General features: G+C 39.2%; 1 protein-coding gene across 1 annotated transcript; it reads left to right on the plus strand.

Moving 5' to 3' along the window:
• Nucleotides 1–1,674: 1,674 nt before the first annotated feature.
• On the plus strand, nucleotides 1,675–22,182 carry LOC128821652 (fructose-1,6-bisphosphatase isozyme 2). The gene is made up of 7 exons (XM_054002853.1): nucleotides 1,675–2,042; nucleotides 4,762–4,924; nucleotides 5,856–5,948; nucleotides 10,702–10,842; nucleotides 12,000–12,137; nucleotides 18,137–18,256; nucleotides 21,388–22,182. The coding sequence occupies exons 1-7, from the start codon at nucleotides 1,870–1,872 to the stop codon at nucleotides 21,580–21,582; spliced, it is 1,023 nt and encodes a 340-aa protein (XP_053858828.1). The 5' UTR covers nucleotides 1,675–1,869; the 3' UTR covers nucleotides 21,583–22,182.
• Nucleotides 22,183–22,471: the final 289 nt, after the last annotated feature.

The raw sequence follows: 22,471 nt of genomic DNA on the forward strand, positions 1-22,471 counted from the left end.
ATGAAATAAAGTGCAGAATGTAATGGTTGTATTTTAAGCCAGCAGGTATTTTTGCATGTATAACATGAAACCTTCTTTTCTTGATCCTACCATGTGCTAACACTACATACATTATTTTTGGTTTTCTACACAGTCTGTTCAAAAGAAGAAAGTCTCCTAACCAGGCAGAACATGCTGTGTAATACTTGCCTTGTGATGTGAACAGTATCCCATATATTTAACTATATCACTGTAGTAGAAAAGAGAATCTTCAAGATTTCTTTCTTCTTCAACAATTGCCTTAGACTATGTAGTATAAAACCTGCCTGTTGCTCCATCTGAGCAACTCCGCTCACCAGTCCTTTCTCCACCTTGGAATAGGACTGGAAAAATATCCCCAAAGCTAAGCACATGGGATGGAAGCAGCACTGAATTTTGTCCTTCGGCTTGTGGCTAGTGTTCAGTGCTGTCAATCTCTAAAACCCTTTCTTGCAGCTGGTTTCAAAGTAGAAAACCTTAGCATTCAAATCCTTCTAAAACCCTACAAATAATGTATTTTTCATAGATGAAGAGACACTTCTAGGAAAATCTGAAGAAATGCTTTAGCTGCAGTTTCTATTAACAAAAACACATGAGGTATATGCTTTGATACTGAATTTTCTTTTTGTCTTCCTGGCAAGATTTTAGTGCAGTAATTTGGGTTAACGGAATAACAGTGACACTTAATAAAACTTTTCTTCTGTTACTCCAGATTTTCTTGTTTTGCTGGTGGGCTTTCCATATCTTCTACTTTAAAGTAAGAGTGCTGCTACTAAGTAAAATGAAGGCTACAGCATGTAACAGCATATAGTTTCTCTTACTGCCTAGTCAGTGTCGGAAGACAGTGTGCTGTAATTAAAAGATACATGCTGTGTTCCAGACTGCATGTATCTAATGCAAAATCTAATACATTACCTGGAGAGCTTCTGTCTTACCTTCGCATTGGCACCATATATTCTGAGGATATTGCTTGTAAGGAGTTACTGGCAGCATAATTGCAAATTTGGACATACCTATATTTACATGGTGCACTACAACATGAAAGCCAACCAAATTTCATTTTGTGAGTTATGCCATTGACATGCTTAAATCAGAGAAGCCTTATTTGTAAATTATTGGAGACATAATTACTTTGTAACTAATCAGACCACAGCTAACCAATACTCATTCATTCAAGCACTGTAATATTACAAAAAGCCCAGACCAGGAATTAAATAAAGAAAATGCAACTGCGGCAGACCAACTAGCAAAATAAAACACTTTAAAAAATGCATGTCTAGATGCACCCCTTCAAAACCCTCCTTCAGGGCGGAGGCCAAAAGAGAGTGAAAAAAGAGGACTTATGGGAAGGGAACTTCACTGTCTGGAGTCACAGTGCTGTGGGACACTGTGGCACATATGGTTACTGGTGTCTGGTGCTTTAATTTCTGGTGCCTTGTAAACATAGCCTTGGCTATGCTGAACCAATTGCTGAACAGGATCTACAGGAAATCCATTTCCAAGAACTCAGCCAGCAAGAGTTTTGCATTATAATCAGTCTGATGTACAGTGAGAATATGTAGCTAGATCTGCACAGAGCTAATTTCAGTGCTGGGGCGGGGGGGTAGTGCAGACAAGCAGTAGCTGCTCAGCTGTAGTCCTGTCTCAGGCTCCTTTCCTGCATCCCAGTGGAGCCATGGAGTGCAATTATTCTGAGCACTCAATCACATGGTCTCAGAAACATCTTAATAAATTCTGACCAGCAACGCAGCCAAACACAGCTTCGCCTCAAAATAAAACAGCTACCCAGGATCTCAACACAGCAAGAGAGCATCTTGTCCAGCTGAGAAGGAGCTCTGGTACCCAGCAAAAATGACCGACAAAAGCCCCTTTGAGACGGATATGCTGACACTCACGCGATTTGTTATGGAGAAGGGGCGCCGTGTAAAAGGAGCGACGGGGGAACTGACGCAGCTGCTCAACTCCATGCTGACTGCCATAAAGGCCATTTCTGCTGCTGTCAGAAAGGCAGGCCTTGCCCACATGTGAGTCCTACCTTGCACTTCTGGGAGGAAGAGGAGGCAGAGAGACAGCTACTGGCATAGCAAGGCTGGGGAGTGGGCAGGGATTCATAAATACCTTGGAAGTGTCTTTTTTAAGCTGAGTAAGATCAGACCCTGGATTATCAAGAGTGGGAAGCAGGAAAGCTTTCTTTCTGGAGCATTTTAATACTGGGTGCAAGATAGACATTTAAACTAACTGCTGTTATATAATATTTTACTCTAAAAATGTAAGTCAGAACAGAACTTCAATGCACTGCTCACCTTGTTATCTCTTGCATTTGTTGATACTGATCTATTTTTATATCTACTGTGAATTTGTTAAAAATCACACCATGATATTTTTAATGCAGAGTATTTCACTGTGATATATTCTGCTAACATCCAAGCCCTCTGCTGAACTGTGTAAGTCAGGGCTTGGCTTATCTTGGTAGGCTGATTTTCTGCCTGCCTGCTGTATAAGCAATGCTCTAAAGCAACAGCCCTGAGAGAAACTCCATGCGCTGCCATACCTGGCTTCATTTCTCTTTCCTTCCTGTATCCCACATGCAGGGTTACAGGCAGGGAGTCTCAAAAGGCCCTCTAGGAAAACAAACAATTTGTCATCTAGTGCTTTCGCAGATGGAATAAAAAATGGCCTTAGCAAAACCTGGAATGTATTGAGCTGTTCCATAGGGACAAGTGCAATAGACATCAGTCTAAGTCTTTTAATGGTGATCTGTCTGAAAGAGTTCAGAGATATGGAATGCCCTAATAAAATCGTGCATTTAAAATAGAAAGTTCTTTATATGTATTGAAAGATATTTTTCTGAACATGCCTCAGCATGTACTTGCACCTACATGCATGAAAGAGGCCAGTCATATATATTTGTGAATATATTTGTGAAAGAATATATTTGTGAAAGAAAGTCAACATTTATTATTTGTTCAGGGATTTGAGGTTTCATTTCCTTCCACAGAAACACCAAAATGTGTGACCCTAGGGGCTGGGGGGGATTTTGTTCTTCTGTTGATTATTTGGTCCAAGTCCTCAATCATCTTGGCAAATCATGAATTCAAAGTCTCGGAACTATTGCCCTCACTTTATAGTGCATAGAGAGGACATGAGACATACTCAAAGTGAACCACAGTTTCAGTCTCCTATGCCCTTACTCTTAAACTATGCTTTGTCTCTGTCCTTACTAGGTGAAACTGAGCTATTTTGCCTCTTTGACTTAAAAGAAGTGTTGCTCTTACGTAATTTTTTATCTTTATATAGGCAATCTCTGAAGTAGTTTGTAACAGCAGAGAAACTGATAGGCTAGAGGTGGAATAACCTCAATAGTAATAATAGTAATCCTTCTTCCCCTTTCAGAAAAAAAACCAAACTATCCGTTACATTAAGGAGCAAATGTTTCTTTTCCTGAACAAAAAGCTTCAGATGTTGTCTCAGAAATATCTAAAGTATCCAAACATACAAATTAGTAACTTGCACCGTTCAAATTATTGAAACTAACCATGAAATTTCAGGGATCCCCATGGCAAACTTTCAACCACTGTGAAAGTGGCTTGCATCCATCCACATTTGTGCAGTTAAAGAGCTCTGATTTTTCTACTCCCTCCAAATAGGAGACTGTAAGTGTCTTCTTTAATGTTGAAGCACCGAGCATGAATTTTTGACAAATTTTCAATTCAAAAGTGAAGGAGAATTCTTTCCAAGTCATAGACTTGAGCTGTGATTGTGCCTGAAAACACAGTAATTGGAGAGTAGGTATTTACCATTCCCTGAAAATCATGGTCTTTTTCAAAACCTTAAATTTGGCACCCAAAAATGTCCCAAACACTCAATACTTCTCAAAAGCACAGGCAGCTTTGAGCTTTGAGAAAGACAAAAGACCTACTCCACTCCCAGCTCAGGCCTGCCACTGACCAACATCATTCTAGGGACTAATTACTTGCTTCTTTCTCCTCCTCCCTTTCCCCCACGTGCCCCTGCTCCCCAACCCCCCCCCCCCCCCCCCATGTTTAATTTCCCTTAATGAATAAAAAAAGCTGTATCTTTTCCTTGTATGTTTTTTGTATTTCTAAGATGTCCAGAATGTGCACATTGGGCCTAAACAGTGCTTCTTCAACTGGAAGTCTCAGAAACATATATACTACTATAATATGTCATTAGTATTTGGCTAAAATTGGGATAGGAAAAAGAAGCATCATCCTAACTCAGCTGAGGATCACCAAATAAAACAGACCTTGATCCTGAGATACAGTTCCATATGGCAAATTCCCCAGGGATGCCTTTTAAGTCCTGATTTGGGGCTGGCAGTGGTCTGAGCGAATGTGGGTTAAAGGACCACCATGGTACTCTGAGCAGCTAGTGGCAGAAAATATTGCAGATGCTCACTGCACTTTCTGCTTTCTCGAAACTGTGGCCAGCTGCTTCATGGAGCTGCTGGGGAAGCCTTACCAGCTGGGCTGTAGGCTCAGCTTCTGCCCTGGAGAAATCCACACAGGAGCAAAAGGACCCAAGTAAGGCCTCAAAGCTCATGCTTTTATTTTCTACAGCAGCAACAGTCTTATAATGCACCTTAGCTGTTTCATCCAAAGATTATCTAAAGGTGTAGGAAGATAAGATGAAGGAACAACCTAGACTTGTTACGGTGTTTTTTCCTAAAAACTTGTAACGTTGGCCTCCTTCAGGTTTCTTGACATTTTTTCTCTTCTGTAGGTTTGGTATAGCTGGCACTGTGAATGTGACGGGTGATGAGGTGAAGAAGCTGGATGTATTATCCAACTCCCTGGTGATTAACATGCTCCAGTCCTCCTACAGCACCTGCGTCCTGGTCACAGAGGAGAACAAGGAGGCCATCATCACCCCAAAAGAGAAGCGGGTCTGTGCAGCCCCGGCATTCCCGGGGGGGGTGGGTGTCGGCTCAGGCAGCAGCAGGTGGCACTCTTGCTTCAAGTATGAAACCGGGCCCCGGCCCCCAAACTCGGCCCTTCCCGGGAGAATTCAAAAAATTTGCACCATTTCTGTGTTGTTTTGATTAATAACTTTTGGGGGTGGCATGATTTCAACAGCTAAAAGAGATGTGGAGAGTACAATTATTATTAAAGTTTTGTGAAGGGGGGGAGAATAATTATTTTTAAGCTTGTTAACACATCCCAAATCCCAGGTGTAAGTGTACTGTTACATTCCCTGACCACCGGTGCGATGGTTTTGGATTACATTAGTATTTAGCAAGATAAAATGAGATGAGAGGCTGGCAGAACTGGGTGTTATGTTACATGTCCAAAGGAAACACCTGACTGCTTCATCAGGCTTCCCCTAGGAGGGGATCCTGTTACAGCGAGTTACTGTTCATGCTGATGTCACCTGCCCTTTCCCGAAGATTTTTTTTTTCTTTCTGCCTTCTTGCCCTCAAACCTCACAACACAGCGAAATCCTTTCATTCGCAGCAAAAAGTAGCAAAACAAAACATGTTCATTCGAGAAAGATACTTGCTTCCAGAATGAGTCTGTCCTTTTGCTTTTAAACAATTTCTTGCACTGCTTGGCAGCAGAGGACTGCTCCTCTCTATCATCTATCTGTGCTGTCTGAGCAGAAGTGTGTCCTCTCCAATTTCTCTGGCAGGCCCTTGGGGAGTTGCTGTTGTCCTGCAGGGCCAGCTGGGTCAGCAGTGCAGCCTTCTTTGACAAGCTGTATCAGGCACACTTGGAGGGCTAAATGCAGACATAAAAACATGTGAGTTTTCAAGTAAAAGCAAATAATAATGTGAAGCAACATATCATTAATTGTTTCCCTTGTCACTTCTGCTTCAGGGTAAATATGTGGTGTGCTTTGACCCCCTTGACGGTTCATCCAATATAGACTGCTTGGCACCAATAGGAACAATATTTGCTATCTACAAAAAGGTAAGAGGAGCAAATCACACATGGCATGATTTGCTTGGTGAAAGCAAAACATCTTGAGTTCATCACCTTGCCTAGTTTCTTTCCATGGTCCATTAGGTGTCTCTGGGCAAAAGGGAGCCTTAGAAAGAGTAGACGAACACTTGATATTCACGTGTGCTAAAATGCTGCCTGAATTCACAGGAAGGAGACAGCCAGCCTCGTGAAATTGTTAGGTGAAAGCACTTCATTCCTCCAGACACAAAGGCACTTAACTACAAGGATCTCGCCTCCAGGGCAGCTGGTTATCTCCTTCAGTGATGCTTGACTCCGCGTTGGGTGCCGAGAATCGCAGTATTTGTCCTCCTGGACATCCGCTGCGGGGGCTGGCAGCCCTGGACCGTAGCGTGTGGCCTCTCAGCGCCAGCTGCTGTGCCTGTCATGGATGGGAGTCCATAAGTATGGAGACGCTGGGGGCTGAAGGAAGCAATCACCTACAATCGTCGGGGCCCCGGTAGCATGTCTGCTCCCATGGGGCTACACAGGGCAGCAGCAGTTCAGCCAATTACAAACACTAAGAATTACAGTCATGCGAAGTCTTGTGATTTGTTTGCTAATCTCCCAGCAGTAGGTGTTTTTTCCAAAGCCTGACCTCACTGTCAGGGACTGTGGGAGACCCTCAGCCATTGCTATTGTGAAATAACAGTTTACAGTACTTGTGACTTCAGAGAAGTCTTTGCAGACTCAGATGTTACACTTCAAGCAAATGAAGATGTTTTTCAAGTCTCTCACTTTTTAGCTCATAATTTTCATCTGACTAGTCCTTGGTTTTTACATTTCTTGTAGGTAATACAATAGTCATCATTATTGAGAATATGCATCTACTAGTGAATCAAATAGTTATGGCACAACCTCAAGAGGGTTGTGGCACAAGCCAAGTCCTGGAATTTGGCTGTCTGCACTGTTACCCACACAACAGATGCTGTGCAGGCCAGACAACACTGAGATGGTGCCCAGTGTGATTTTTGGAAGAGCATTCCTGGGACTACCTCCAGTACCATGCAGCATCTTGCTTTTTGCAGGGAAAAGAGCTTATCTGTGTTGATGAAATCTATGAAATGTGCCCTAATGTTAAGCAGAGGAATCTCCACCCTTTTCAGTTATCTCTCCAAAGATACTCTAAATGACAACAGCATCTCCCAATATTTGCAGTAGACAATAGCTGCATTTTCCTTTGAAATTATTAAATAAAAAGTGCTTTATTGATTGGTACTAAAGGGTAGTATGAAAGAATAAAAGTGAGATGTTAATTCCAGTTGATAAGTATCCCTTAAGAAAGAGAACATAATTTTAGGCCTTTTAAGATTCATGAATAACATTTTTGAAAGGGTAGAACCATTGTGATTCCAAAGGATGAACCTTAGCATCTACCAGTTCTGAAATGAGCTCTTGACTGATTTTCTCACCATGTCTCACTTTAACTTCATTTCCAAAGGCACACTCTCCAAAGCAGAAACATTTGGTTTATTTTAGGAAAAAAACCAAAACAGATAATAAGCACTCTTACAGAAAGGCTAGACTTGGGACAATACATTTCAATCCTGAAAACAGTTGTCTAATTGCTCCCAATCCAGAGCCTCCACCACAGTGGGAGGGACCATTTCATCATGTCAGAAAAGCACTCTATCAGTTTCTTATAAAAACCCATAAGGAAATAAATACTATCTCATCTTATTTAATTTTCCAACTGGCCTTTGCTTTCTGAGACCAGGGTGGTACAGTTGAAAATCAGAAACACCAGAAAAGGGGGGCTGAGGGAGGAACCTTGTCGAATCAGCAGGGGACTGGACAGCTGCTGCCACTGAGAGGCTCTCAGATGCCAAAGTGTCAAGATTTGGGGACAATAAATGCTTTTTGCTTGGGTTCTTCCCAGGTTTTCATGCCACTGAGCTAAATCTACAATCCTTAATTCATACTGCAGAAATATGCTATGAAACTCTCTTGCTTTGTTTCATTTTAGTTTTAATTTGTAACTTTGCCCAATGCCTCTGATGTATTTTATTTGCTACCCTTCATTATTGTGGGGACAATGCCCTCCCCTTCATGTGGTCCCTCACAGAGAAGGTATAAGAATTCAGTAAAAACACAAAGGCTACTCATGAAACACATGATACAAATGGAGACCGGGAAATCAAGTCATTTTAGTGCTGCTCCCAGTGCTGATGAGAATTCCCTCATGTGATGTCAGACAAATCACAAACACAAAAAAATTCAAACTCATATATCACCTGAGGGTACCCCTATAGCCAAACTCTGCAGTCTTTGTTTCACCAACCTCACACCAATTTGAGTTATAGTGACAGAGTCACTATAACTCATTATTTGCAGTCCATCTGTCTATTTTATTGTTTTGCATAAAGGCCTCTAAAGGTATTTCACTACCACCATCATAGTCAAAATATAATGGACAGGAAATCCATCTGTGCGCCAGAAAGAAGAGCAAATATCAATTATCAGAGTGTACTGCCCAGCTTAATTCCCTGGTTTGTTTAACAGTACATGGTACTTGGCACAACAAAACTCCTGCAGTCCTAACATTGAAGTATCAGCTGATCTGTAGCTTTTTCACATTTTAACTAGCTCTGCAAAATGTTTTCTCTTTTCTTCTTTTTGGAAGCTAGCTCTTGGAAACACAGTTGTGAATAAGGATGAAAAAACAAGTGAATTCAGCCCAACTGACTATACCTTGAGGGAGGAATTCCTCTGCTTTTTTCAAAATAGTCAACAAATATATAGTTTTTCAGTCATATTAACATAGAAAATGCATTTAAGAAATAGGACTGAAAAGCTCATCTCAGATAAAATATATTTTAAAACAATATCATATATAACCCAAAGTCACATGTGTTGCATATATGCTGTATTCTAGAAAACAAACTACTTTGCTCTATACAAAATTATTTTTTCTTTAATGAGAGGACCATACAAAAAGCTATGACAACCATAATATGCTTGAAACTGTCTAAATGAATGTTTAATTCTGCATTTTATGCTGAAATAATTAGTCTGCTATAGACAACCATTGCTTTTAATGGTGCGATGTATGTACCATAGGGGTATATTTTTCAAAGAGATGAAGCTACCTAGGCCATAATAGTTGGTACTGTAAGGATTGTTTTGCAAAGTATTAGCTACTATTAGTCAATTTTTGAAGCTCTGAAATATGCAAACAAAAGTTTAAACTAGTCTTCCTTCATTATCTGCATTATAAACTCCCAGAATAAGCAGCTTGACATAGTTTCAAGGGACTGAATACCACATATATTGGTACATGTTAAATTTCAGTTCCCATGAAGAGCTGGTTGTCAACAGGATTTTTATTTCCACAGAAGGACTTGGCAAAATAGGAATGAAAGGATTTGAGCAAAATTCAGTTAAAAACTATAAGTGAAGTGACTTAAATAACGAAGTCTTTCAGCTGAAAGATAAAGCATTTTGATTTGAAATTACTACCTTCGTGTACCAAGAAAGGTGTCGTTTTGGTGTCCCACATCTCAGTTTTCCTCAAGGTGTTGGTGTACAGCGATGAATGGGAACACCTTACTAGGACACTGATGGGCAAATATTTCATTTTCTACACAAGACAGTCTTCATGGATTTTAATATTTTTTAACCAGATATTCTGGGCTAGACCTGCTGTTTCTATTTAGCTGCTACTCAATCCAAATAAGCCTGTGGAATCACTGAGAAACTGAGTTGGGAACAATAAAATACTAAGCCACGGCCTGAAGAAAGGGGGGTGTTTCATTTCAAGTCCCCATGGACCACCACCAAAAAATCCATACAAGACCCACCACAACTGACAAACTTTTAAGTAAGCATAGGTAGCAATCCTTACCCATTTTGTAGCAGCAGGAGATGAAGGGTGTAACCAACCTTCCCAAGTACTGTTGGCTGTCCTCCTCACATACCCCATCAGGCAAACTCTTGTAAGCCATAGCTGAGGCACAGCCCTAGAGCTGACTGGAAATATTTGCACCTTGTCTGCTTGGGCTGCTGTTGCTCCATGATAACCAAAGTGCCAAATCAAAATACAAGTGTCAGAAATTGATTAAAAGCATGAGGTAAAATGCCACCTGAATGTTCCATGTAGAGTTACAGAAGAGTGCCTGCACACATGCACACTTTACATAACCCAATGCATTTGTTATTTTGTATATAATATGATGAGCATTTGTATATAATAGATGAGCATTTATGTCCCTTCAGTTATGCATCCCTTCACTAGAAGACACCAATGCAAAAACTTGTTTCCATCATATGTTGCACCATATACCCTTTTATTCTGTACTATGGAACCATTTTTTCTGTAATATTAATTACAGCATTTATCTCTCAGTTATTCCCTCTCAGGGGTGTCAATATCATAGCTTATGTTACATTTACAGAAAATTAGTATCTCTGCTCTGTCTCAGTTTTCTGATGATCCTCATTTAATAGCTGGGGATATAATGCTAAGGGATCAGCTTTGTGGCATGTATCATATTGATTGCGTGACATGTATAAAATAACAAACTCTCAACATCCTATCCCAGCATGTGCATGTACCTGTACCAAACTTGCCCTGAATGAGAGGGGTGTAACAATCTCTGTTTTTGTTGTTTCAAAGGCCTGCATAGACAGAAAAAGGAAATCTGTCATACATTATTATTGAAGTGTTGTTTTTATTGTTCATTATCAGAATTTAACCTTTGGTTCAATGGTAATTTTTCCTCAGGAAACAGATGATGAGCCCTCTGACAAAGATGCTTTACAGCCCGGACGCAATATTGTTGCTGCAGGCTATGCCCTGTATGGTAGTGCTACACTGGTTGCCCTCTCCACAGGGCAAGGAGTGGATTGCTTCATGCTTGATCCGGTACAGTAATGGTGTTAATCACATTGCCACTGTCTTTCAGAGCTCTCTGTGCTTGGTTGTACTTGTGTTTGTTTAATCCTTGTCTCTGTCATCTATCCCCTTTATGCAATTCTTTTTTCCATGTCCTGGAGCATCCCACCTACTCTTTACAAGTATGTAATAATATATGAGGTTGCAATACCTGCTTGGTTTTTTCCTACTCAATAGAAGTGAAATTAACTTAAATTCTCAGTTAAATGTTTGAAACCCTCTTCATTCAAACCAACACTTGTGTCTTTATATTCACTTAAAGGAATCTGTGTTTATTTTATTATTGATTTTTCTGTCTCAGTAAGAACATCAGCATGTTCACTGTTTAGCCTGAGGCAAGGACCATTTTTTTGATAGCTTGAGGCAAGTGATGTTTCATTTCCTGAGTGCAGTAGTTTTATGCATAAGGTGCATATCCAAAAATTTGCAAAAGCACAACACCACCTGTACAACTGAACATATGCCACTCTTCAGTGCCAAGGAACACAATGAGTGTTACTGTGGGAACGCGGGAAGATCATTAATTTGTAAAACCAGAATTAAATGAGGAGAATAACACAGTTATTGTTATGGTTTTATGGGGTTTTTTTTAATTTAAAGGATGAATTATTACCAAAACTTCTTGTAACATTTGTACATAGTCTCATTCCAAGTGGAAAGAAGCGGGAGATGAACTGCTCTGCTGGAGACAGAGAAAGAGAAGGTGAAAGTTGAAATCAAACTGCAGAGAGCAACACATGGGTGCAGCTGACCACATTCATTTTAAGTTATTTAGACAAGACAGGCCAAGAAGAGTCCAAAAATCAGAAGGCAGTGTCATTTCTTAATTTGCAGTCTTATGATTTGAGGACAGAGATTCATGATCCATCTGCTTTCAGGGCTGATTGGTGTTCTTTTGATACTCTATTTCAATTAGGTTTTGTTTATAGTACCGAAGTGACAAGTTTTGATTAATTTAATGTAAATTCTCTGCTTTCTGCTCTTTTTTAAATATTGTCAGTTTATAGGCTGGTACTGAAAGGATCAAGCTGTGCTAGCATTTCTGCCATGGCTAGTGTGACAGCTGTTACAGAAAGTCAACAAAATTTTCTGCTGCCTGCTAATACCTCATTTATCCCATCTTGCAGGGTCTTGGTGAATTTATTTTGGTGGACAGAGATGTTAAAATCAAGAAGAAGGGGAAGGTATACAGTCTCAACGAAGGTTATGCAAAGTATTTTGATCCTGCAATGACAGAGTATTTGCAAAAGAAAAAATTCCCTGAGGTAAGAAAATATTAGCACTGTACCCAACGTACCATGCACTGGCAAGCACTGCATTCCATGCAGTCCTGGCTGATGGAAAACTATTTGAAGGTCTTCCTGAGTTCAGACCCATGTGACCCTTTCATACCAGCTGGTCCATTTTGGATATGCATGTAATGGAGCGGGGTTTTTGGCATCCTGACATGTTTTATAACTTAGACTTTGGTAAATAAAGTCATAGCTTGTTTGTGTAAAGGGAAATGTGCCCAAGAACTAGATCTTTCAACAAAACTCTGGAAATGTGCACGTCAAATTTGGGGATACCCTCATTTTCTAGCTTTATCTGAATATGCAGTTCAGTAATGTGTTCAGTTGGGCATTCAGGGCTAGATTCCACGTGCTGCCCAGAAGGTGTTTGCAAGAATCTGGGTGGTATCACCTTCTCCTTCTTGTACCTTCTTGCATCTGAAAAATGCAGTATCAGTTTTGCACAGTCTACTTGTATCATATGGAGCGTGAACCAACCTATAGGCTGGGAAGAAAAACTAAATAAATAGTGTGAGACACAAATTCACTATATTTGGTGATTAAAAGAAAGACATCCCATGTCTGATGAACTTTCTTGGACAAATACAGTTTGATATTAACTTATCGGTGCTAGGAGGACAGTACACAAGTTCTCAATAAGGAAAGCTGGAACCTCTCTAGAAAGTGTGGCTGTGAAGAGTAATTCATAATGAAACATGGTGATGTGGATTAACTCAGGACTTAAATTAGCCAGGAAGTTGTTTTTAAAGCTCTTCCTATTAAAAAAAAAAAGGTCATTGTTTTTAAGCTATTAGTTGTCAAGGATACTTGTAATATGGTTTGTATTAAATAAATGGATTCAGTAAACACCTCAGGGTGCAGTAAAAAGGAAATAAAATGAGTAAGCATTTAGACTATGGTCCCATGATAAGCTCCTCCTTCTGAGCTGAAAAATCTGGATTTACCGTATCAGCTATAGCTGCAAGACTACTGACTGAATATCAAACCCCCCTTTTCATGTTACCCAGACTGTAGCTACACAAAGTCTAACATCACAGCATTCTAAATATATTAACTTTGAATATTTGAGATTATTTTGAGACTCCAAATCTGCATTCAGTTCAGCTGCGAGAGAAGCAGAAGCCCACAATACAACTTTCTTACTTCCTGAAACGTAATCCAGCTTGGAAAGTGAAGAACATCTGTGCTTCTCATTCTGCTGACGTCATACCAGGCCATGTATTCAGTATAATGCACTAAGACTGGATTCATTAATTTGTGTTTTTGCAAACCAGCAAAGTATTGTTTAAAGTAAAATTCTTAAACAAATGCATCAATCCCAAGCAACTAGAAAAAGACTGAAGAGATTTCAAACTCTGTGGAAAGACCAGACTGAGGTATTTCCCCACAGGATGGATGAGGACAGCTCTATCATGTGACTTACTAAATCAAAAAGTTAGGATGTACCGGAAAAAACTCACTTGCAAACATTATTTTATCTCAAATCTGTGCATCATTTGATGAAAACCTATTGAAATTGTTCATCTAATGCAACAGAAGTTGGCAGATATTTTTGTTGCTTTAAAGCAAGCAGCACAGAAGTGCATGGGTTATTTGGGGCACAGGAAATCTGCTTAGTTGTGCTGAACAATCACATTTTTTGCTGCTCTGAGATGTACAGTTGTCAGCATGAGAAGGGCTGAAGCACAAATGTTATGGCCACAAAGCACAAGGAAGTGCCCTGCCTATCTGAAGCTTGGTATGAACCTGAGTTTTGGAAACAGCATAACTCAGTTCCTTGATTTGGAAAGGACATTATAGTTGTATTATGGGGAGGACTAGAGAGAAAAGGTTTTGCATTTCTTTGTAGCATGAAACGTGCTTCCTGGCCTCATCTGTAAGGCTACCCAGCTGCAGCCACATTGGTGATGTTCCTACCTTCCCTACAGGAGCCAGGTGGAGATTTTCACAGTTTCTGTCTCTGTCCCCTTCTCTCCAGCATGCAGAAGGGTAGTGAGCGTGTCTGCTGAATATCCCCTACCTGTGACTTGAGGAGGAACTGATGTATGGGCATGCTGGAACACCTCCTTATTCAGGAAGATCATCTACCCTATACTCTTCTGGCCACTAGAAGCCAAGAGACTAGGCATCAGTTTTAGCTATTTGTCACTTTTTTGCATTTTTCTTCCTTAGATTTTACCTCTATTAACTCCTTTCTGTGATTCTAGGTCAATATGCTGTTCAGATGATATTGCCATGAAAAACTGAAAAGTTAAAAATATAACAGGGAAAAGTACAGTGTTTTCCACAACATGTCCTATGTTCTGTATCATTGTCATTAGTGACAAAACACTAAAAATCAACCATTTATGAGTAGAAGAGAGATTTCCCCTTGCTATCTAACAGCAGTGTCCCAGATCAGACAGTTCAGACTACAAAACTGCATTGAACCTCAAATTTTCTTGCAGATCACCATTTACCTAAGGCATAAATGCAGAATGAAAAGCACTAGAAAAATGCTCATGTTCTGCAGGCCAGACCTAAGCCTCCTACTACTATCATGTAGTGGGAAACCATATGTCTAACCACATCTCTTTTGGTATGAGAGTGAAGCTGATTTTTTATTAAGCATGACAAAATCACACTGCTGCTTAACCAGTTTGAAGAGCAAGCTCCTGTTTGCAAAGTTGCCTGTAATGCAACATGTTTACTCCAGTCTGCAATGCTTAGTGGGCGCTGCTGGGCCAGAAACTGTCTCTGCACAAATTTTACTATAACTCCTCCCCAAAATGGGTTCTTTCTCCCATAATAGCTGCAAGGCCCTAACTTCTCTCTAGCACTAGTAGAATTTGAAATACCCTGTGGACATTGTTGCACTTTGCTACGACACCTACTTTTATCTTTGCTTCCTACAGTCAGGCACAAGAGAAGCTGAGTCTCATGACAGCTTGCTGATGATGAGAGCTATGCAATTGAGACTCCCTGGTTAAGAATTTGTCTCAGCAATGCCATTAAAAACTTGCCCTCAACAGCACATTTCCGTATGAAGCATTCTTCTGTTAGCTAGCCAAGCTGTGTCCAAGTGATACGAAAAAGCTAGTAAAACCACAATTCTTTTGTCACCGCATCTGTATGTGGAGTAAGGGATGCCGGGTGTTGCTGCAGAAAAAATTTCTTGTCCCCCCCCCGCCCCAGTAATCATATTTATATAAGAAAAAACAGGTCTTGTTCTGCTGTGGAAGAACAGGGCTGTCAGAAAACAGTAGAAGAAAGAAATGAAGAATTAACTTCTATCAGAATGTGAAGGAAAAAAAAAAATTACAGGACTTATCTGTTATGAATCATTTTTGTTCCTTTGAGTTAAACAAAAAAAGAGAAAGCAGCAGAAGGGGTAAAAAAAGAGTAGCCACAAGCTTACTCAACATGGATGCTGACCAAGAGAACATGAAGGTTCTCCAGCTCTTTCATTGACATCAACTAAACAATCAGAAATGCTTACTGAGCAAACACAGAGCTTGGCTTTACTGAGAACTTGGGATGAACCTATCTAGCATTCATGCTCTATTATTTTGTTTGAGAAGAATGCCTGGGCAATATGCCAATGTGCATGCGACACCTATTAACTTTTTTATCTGTAAAAAAAATGCATGAGCAACAAAACTGGGGAAACAAGAAGTAACAGTTCACTAACTAAAATGAGTATTAATTCTTCCCATGCAGACAGCTATATGCTAAGGGAAGTAAAAATTTTATTTCAGTATGCAGTTCCAGTGATAACCTTATCAGAAGGGAGGAATTTATCTGTATTTTTCTCAGCACAGTCCCAGCATTGTGTCTCTAGCTGGTAAACATCTATCCATCTGGTAAGAAGCAACTAAAATTGTCAGTGGCATCCATCCTGAGTTGGAAGGAAACCCACAAAGCATCCTTTGCATAACACGGTCCATGTACACATAAATTATGTAAATAATATCCATGTGAATAGGAAATCTAGCACATTGCAAACCTGTCAGATGATGTGTAGACAGGTGGCTCAGCTGTGCAGCTCATGGTCACTAAATTTCATACCTGTGGTTTACAGAGTCCTTATTTGATAATATCATAGAAGCAATCTTTAGCAGTCTGTTTCAGGGGCTGCTTTTTAATATGTTATGGCTTTTCTTAGTGTTCAACAAACTGTTCTTAAGACTCAGTTCATCACCTTTTAAAACCATAAAAGAAAGTCTTTCTTTTGATTGTATTTTTAAAGATAATTTGAGACTATAATCACATCTTTCTCAGACTTTAACTGAAAACTCACATTTGTCTCTCTTTAATACCTGTAAAGGTGTTTGGTTTTTCCTGATGTCAGATTTTTACAATTGCAAAGGCACAACTACAAACAGCTGTGAGATGGAGAAGCTATCATTTGAAGCCTAAATATGCAATTATTTGGGCATAAGCCATGAAAAACAAGGGAACAAATACTTAAAAGTTTTGTTCATTTGTGCCTACAGTTAATAGGACCAGATTTAAACAAAACTAAATGCAAAAGCTCTAAGCTGTGTCTTATCCATCAGTCTTTCATTGTTTGCATTGTTTTCTTCTAAATTTTTCATAGTTCTTCTAATGTGTGCAACATGAATCATAAAAACCAACATATGTAGGGTTGAACAAGGGTTATTACATAGCCTAGAATAGGCGTCTTTTCCAATTTTATTACCATCTATATCAAAAATCCAAGTCTTATGTTTAGCAGCATAAAACTTAACTTCCTAGTATTCTGTTGCTTTATAATGTGTAATTTCATGAGAATTTTTTCCATTTTAATAGAGAGTAATTATCAATACTTCACAGTCACATTGAACAATTTGAAAAAATTAGTCAAAATAGAATTATGTTTTTCTCTATTTTCCTTCCAGTTGTGGATTTTTTTCCCCAGCCAACCTTATGATTTTGCTGGGAAAGATGACTAAATTGTGGTGTCTGAAGGTGTTGGAGCTGTCACTGCTGAACAATGTAGTAGATTTCTAGATGTAGTATCAGTACAGGATGACCTTTATAGAAAGTGCTAGGATCTTTTATTAGGAAACTGATCCAGACAGAAAAAAAAGCCTGCTGAGATATTTTCAGACTTTCAGCATTGTAATACAAAACATATATGTGTATTAAATATTCATTAAGTTCAGTCTCTTGTAATGATCTGGGAAGACGAAAATTCCTTCTCAGCTCTATTGAAGACAGACTGAGAGATATGAAACTATCAGGAAAATTATTTTCTTAAAAAGCTTTCCTTCAGTTTACATCCATATATTGTATCTCCGCTTCATAAAAGTATCATGATGTTAAATTTCTTGAATGGAGATTATTTGGTCTACCTACCTACCCATTTCTATGACCAGCAGACCTGAGACTGACATGAATACTTCCTTGATTGCTCTTGTTAAAATGGCCTGTCCTTCAACAACATCAATTTCTAAGATGAGAGCACGGAAAATTACATTCATTAATAAATTGTGATCTCCTCAGCTAACCTGCAGAATGAATGCTATGACCAATTTCACCACCTGACAAATAAGCTAGAAGATAAAGGTTGGAGTCCTCTTGGAACCATCTGGGCATGTAAAGGAGTGACACCACTCCTCATGCTCTGGCTTAGGAACCAGTGAAAGATCAAAAATCAAATTATTTTGGCCTTGTTCTGATAAGGTGAAGAAGTTTTCAGTCCCTTGGTTTTTCACAGGCTGGGATTTGATTCTAAATTGTGCACCCAAATTATAGGCACTCTGATTTGCATCCTGTGAATGCAGCTCTTTAAAACTCATATCTTTGAACCCTGTAGACAATCACATCTTACAAAAGCCTGAGCTTAGGACTGAATTCAGGGTTTGCAGTATCCATAAGCAGCCATTGATTTAAGCAGCTCTGATTCCTGTTTCATAGCAAAATTACATTTTGCCACGTTACTAGTTGTCTAGCCTGGTAAATATAGTGCTTTGCTCTATGTTTTTCAGGATGGCAGTTCCCCGTACGGTGCCAGGTATGTGGGCTCCATGGTAGCTGATGTTCACCGCACCTTGATGTACGGTGGGATCTTCATGTATCCTGCTAATCAGAAGAGTCCTAAAGGAAAGGTATGTAATTTGAGTTCCTTTCTGGTGAACTTAGACAACCTAATACCTCTGGTATTACCAGAGCAATAGCTTAGATAAATAAATAAATAATAATGTTCCACTTCAGAAAAAATTATTAATGAAAATGACAGTCAGCAATTGAATTTAGGAAAGAAACTTAGGCAATTGCCAACTTAGGCCAGAAATTTTCCTCTGTGCTTTTATATTATGAAATACTCAAGTGGTTTTCACTGCAACAAAGGACTTAATGATTTTTCTAAAGGTAATATTTCAGTACCATAGAAACCCATTGAGACACCTGTGCATGGTTGGCAGATACAACATGGATCTAAGGAAAACCTCTGCACTCTAAACTGGCAACAAGAGTTATCCCACCAGTTATCCCATGGTGGGATATGCTGAGCCCCAGAAAGGGTTTTGTCCAATGCTAGGAAAAAAGGTTTTCCTACCTTCCTACCAGTGTCCTTTCCAAAGGACACTGAGCTTATATCACCAGCTCTGCAAACTCCGGCTTCTACTACTTGATCACAAAAGGTGATTACAGTGGAACGTGAGCTTCATGCAGTATTTTAGGAAAATGTGACTTCCCATTTGGACACCAGTACAAAATGCACTGCGACAATGCAGTGCAATGCAATGCAGTCAGTCTTTGAAAGTGATGGACCACGGACCATTGTCAACCTCAACTTCTCTTCTGCGATATCAAATACCCTTATTATCAACTTTCTAAACAAATATATTTTAAGAGACCTAGTCATACATCTGTGGACCAGCAGTAACCTGCAGGTCATCCTTAGAAAATCATTGGCTCAGTACATAATAGGTTGGACATGGTGTTCTGACTCCAAGAATACATTCTTTCCTGATCTACACCATACTTAACACCTTCTATTCAAATGTTTTTGTATCCATGGCTGGTACATGAAGGAATCTGCCTCATCTCCCACACTGATCTCAGAATATCCCAATATCTACAGTCTTTAGGGAGAGACGACTACTCGTTTCATCATGGTGAGCCTGTATTTACCAAAATACCAGCAGATCCAAACGGTCTTCAAAGCAAAAATAGGAAAATAATTGTCTTCAACATATGCAGCCAAAAATGTCTGCATGTTTGTCCAGGCAAAAATGATTTAAATTTTTGAATCACCATCCAATGGGAAAAAAACCCAAAACAGCACCCAAAAAGCCCTCACTAAATGATGTGGATCTGTTTGTACATACTAGAAAGGGACAAAAAAGGAATTTGCTGTGTGTGAAAAAAAATGGGTTTGCTGACTGGCCTCTTCAAATTAAACTTTTTGTTTTGAATCTCTACTAAACCATTGTTGAAAAGAGAGAATGAAAAACAGGACAGAAGTACAAAGGAACAAGTACTTACATAACTTTAAAGAAATAAAGGTTTCCACAGAGCTAACCAACATTTATTATTGGATTGCTCTGGCTTGAACTGCCACAGTAAAGAGAGTAATGGAAGAAGCAAAACATGCTATCATTAAAAATAAATTTTCTTTCTGTTCAGAGTGCAGATGTGTATAGTTGTTTTCACATATAACTTTTATTATTGGAAAAAGAATACTCTTGTGGCAAATGCCCTGATCATCTTTCCCTGCAGACAATTAGAGAGCTGAAAAGAATCAAATGTCACTGGAATTGATCAAAAGGAATTGATCAAAAGTCTTTAGAGTAAATGCAAATTACATGGATGTAGGCCCTAAAATGTACAGATCCTTGCTTAAGTTAAAGAAAACTAAATGCTCAATAAACACTACAGGACAAGACAACAAATAAATCTTTTCAAATGATATATTTTGAATAATATTTTTATAAACTTCAGGCTTATAGTTCTCTATTAGGTGAAAATGTTAAACCTAACTGAAGACAGAGCCCATCTGAAGATTCCTAAGTGCAGTTGCACTGCTACCTGATGAAAAACTGCTTTCCTCAAGTCACATAGTCATAGCTTAGCAACAAGAAACTTGAAATGTGGTTCCATGGTGATACCACTGCTGTTTGCTGGCTCATGATCTTCCAGAATTGGGCCAAGCAATAGGAAGAAGAGTGAAAAATACTGGTCCTATGTTGCCTCAGAGATGGAGTCCTTGTACCAGAAGTAGCACTTCAGTGGGCTTTAAAGACAAGAAAGAAGGTAATACAGCACTACCTAAGTTGTTGTATATCATGGTTTTATTGCAGTGTGCTAAAGGCATGATGGATAGTAAAGTCCTGTGCTCAGCCCATTTCTCTGTCTCTATATACAGTAGCATTCCACGCTTCCTTTTTCCCAGAAAGCTTTTCCTCTTTTGTACATGTCAAGAGTCCTTTAAACAAAATATGTGTTAATATTGTTGTACACAAACACTTAATAGATAAACCTACAGAAATAATATTTGTTCAGAACTGACCAGCTATCATCACTGTTCATTTAAACACAGAAACTTTTGGCATATGTCCTAAATAAATTTGCATTCCACCAGAACACACTCACCCCAAGAGGTAACATTAAAAAGAAATGTAAACAGATATCAGGGTCCAAACCAAAAGGGAAATTTTGCCTTTAATAAATACCTGCAGCTCCTTCTGAAGCCACCATCTGGATAAGTTCAGGCCACTTACGTCTACCTACATTTCTGAAAAGACACAATAAAATCCTGAAATTTGAAACTGGGAGCATCAAGTTTCAAACTCCAAAATATCCTGACTAAACATAACATGATTATCCCAAGCTCTGAGTTAACACGTAAAGACTCCATATGAAAAGATATTTTGACTTTTCTTTCCCAGTACTGTTAGCTTAGCCAGCCTAACTGTTTTGCTGATGCCTGTGGGACAACCACTTTTGACATTTTTGACAAAATACAGCTTCAGTGGTGCTGCATCTGTATGTCAACTTGGAAATGATAGTGGTCATGCCTGGATGTAAGGTTGGTGCACTGTTCCTCCAAGCAGAAAGCTTTAGGAAAGGTAAGAAGATGAGAGGGAAGGAAGGGCTCTCTGAAAGGCATTGCTACTTAGGTCAATAGAAGTTTGGTACAACATTTCCTAAAATCACAAAAGGAATGCTAAGTTTTGGCAAATATTTTGATATAATTTCCCCCAAAGGCAATCAAGTGTTTCCTCTTTCTTTCTAGCTCCGACTTCTCTATGAATGCAACCCTATGGCTTTCATCATTGAGCAGGCAGGTGGGATGGCAACTACAGGGACTGAAGCAGTGTTGGATGTGAAACCTGAGAATATTCACCAGAGAGTTCCTCTTATACTTGGCTCTCCAGACGATGTGCAAGAATATCTTGCTTGTGTACAGAAACACCAGAAGAGCAGATAAAGACTTTCCACATCAGATCTTGCTTGTCCATTTTCAGTCTCCAAGAAAAGCTTTACCTTTCAAAATAGTGGATTCTAGCATTTACCACCAATCTCTCAGTGAAAGCCCCAGTTAACAAGAGCAGGAAGAATAGTGAGATTTTGTTTCTCCTTGCAGGGAAGTGTAAAAATCCTTTAATTCTGATTTATTCAGGGCAGTGCAGAGACAGAGTCATGACAAACAGAAATTACTTACTTTATATATTAACAAAAGGAAGTGAGTTGTGTCAGTATCCTCATTTCGCCTGAAGTTTTATATCTAACATTACATAGATGGCATTATTTGCGACAGGATTTCTGCATCAATATTTGCAATGTAATTATCTGGATTTTCTGTCAGAGACTTTCTTGCAGATGTTTTTTATCTTGACAGCCCTAAGAAGAGCAGAAGTCTAATGCTGTCTGAAACAATAATTTTAAGCTGCAAATTATATATATTTTGGGTAATTAATAGAGATGAAAAGGCTGCAGTGTTGCCAGAGTATTTAATTTCTCATAAGAATAGGAAATATTATGTGTTATTTACACACACCTTTCAAAGCACAAATTACAATAAACCATGGATGTGACACCCAAATCATGCCTATTCTGTTGATCCATTGTCCACTGCAAGAAGATAGAAAGACACTGTTATACCTCCATTTTCTCTTACTTTGAAAGGTTCTTATTTCAGAGTGAAGCTTGCCCTTTTGCACATTATATTGCCATCACTAGTCACAGTGCTGTCCTGTCCTTAAATGGAAGGGAGCACCCAGGTTTTGTAGGTGCTTGTGGTCAAAGGGAGCAACAAAAGTCAGACGGTCTGCAGAAGCTTACAAAACTTTATTAGTAAATTCCACACTTTGCATGAG

This window comes from Vidua macroura, chromosome Z (assembly GCF_024509145.1).
Source record: "Vidua macroura isolate BioBank_ID:100142 chromosome Z, ASM2450914v1, whole genome shotgun sequence".
In the NCBI taxonomy this organism is placed as follows: domain Eukaryota; kingdom Metazoa; phylum Chordata; class Aves; order Passeriformes; family Viduidae; genus Vidua; species Vidua macroura.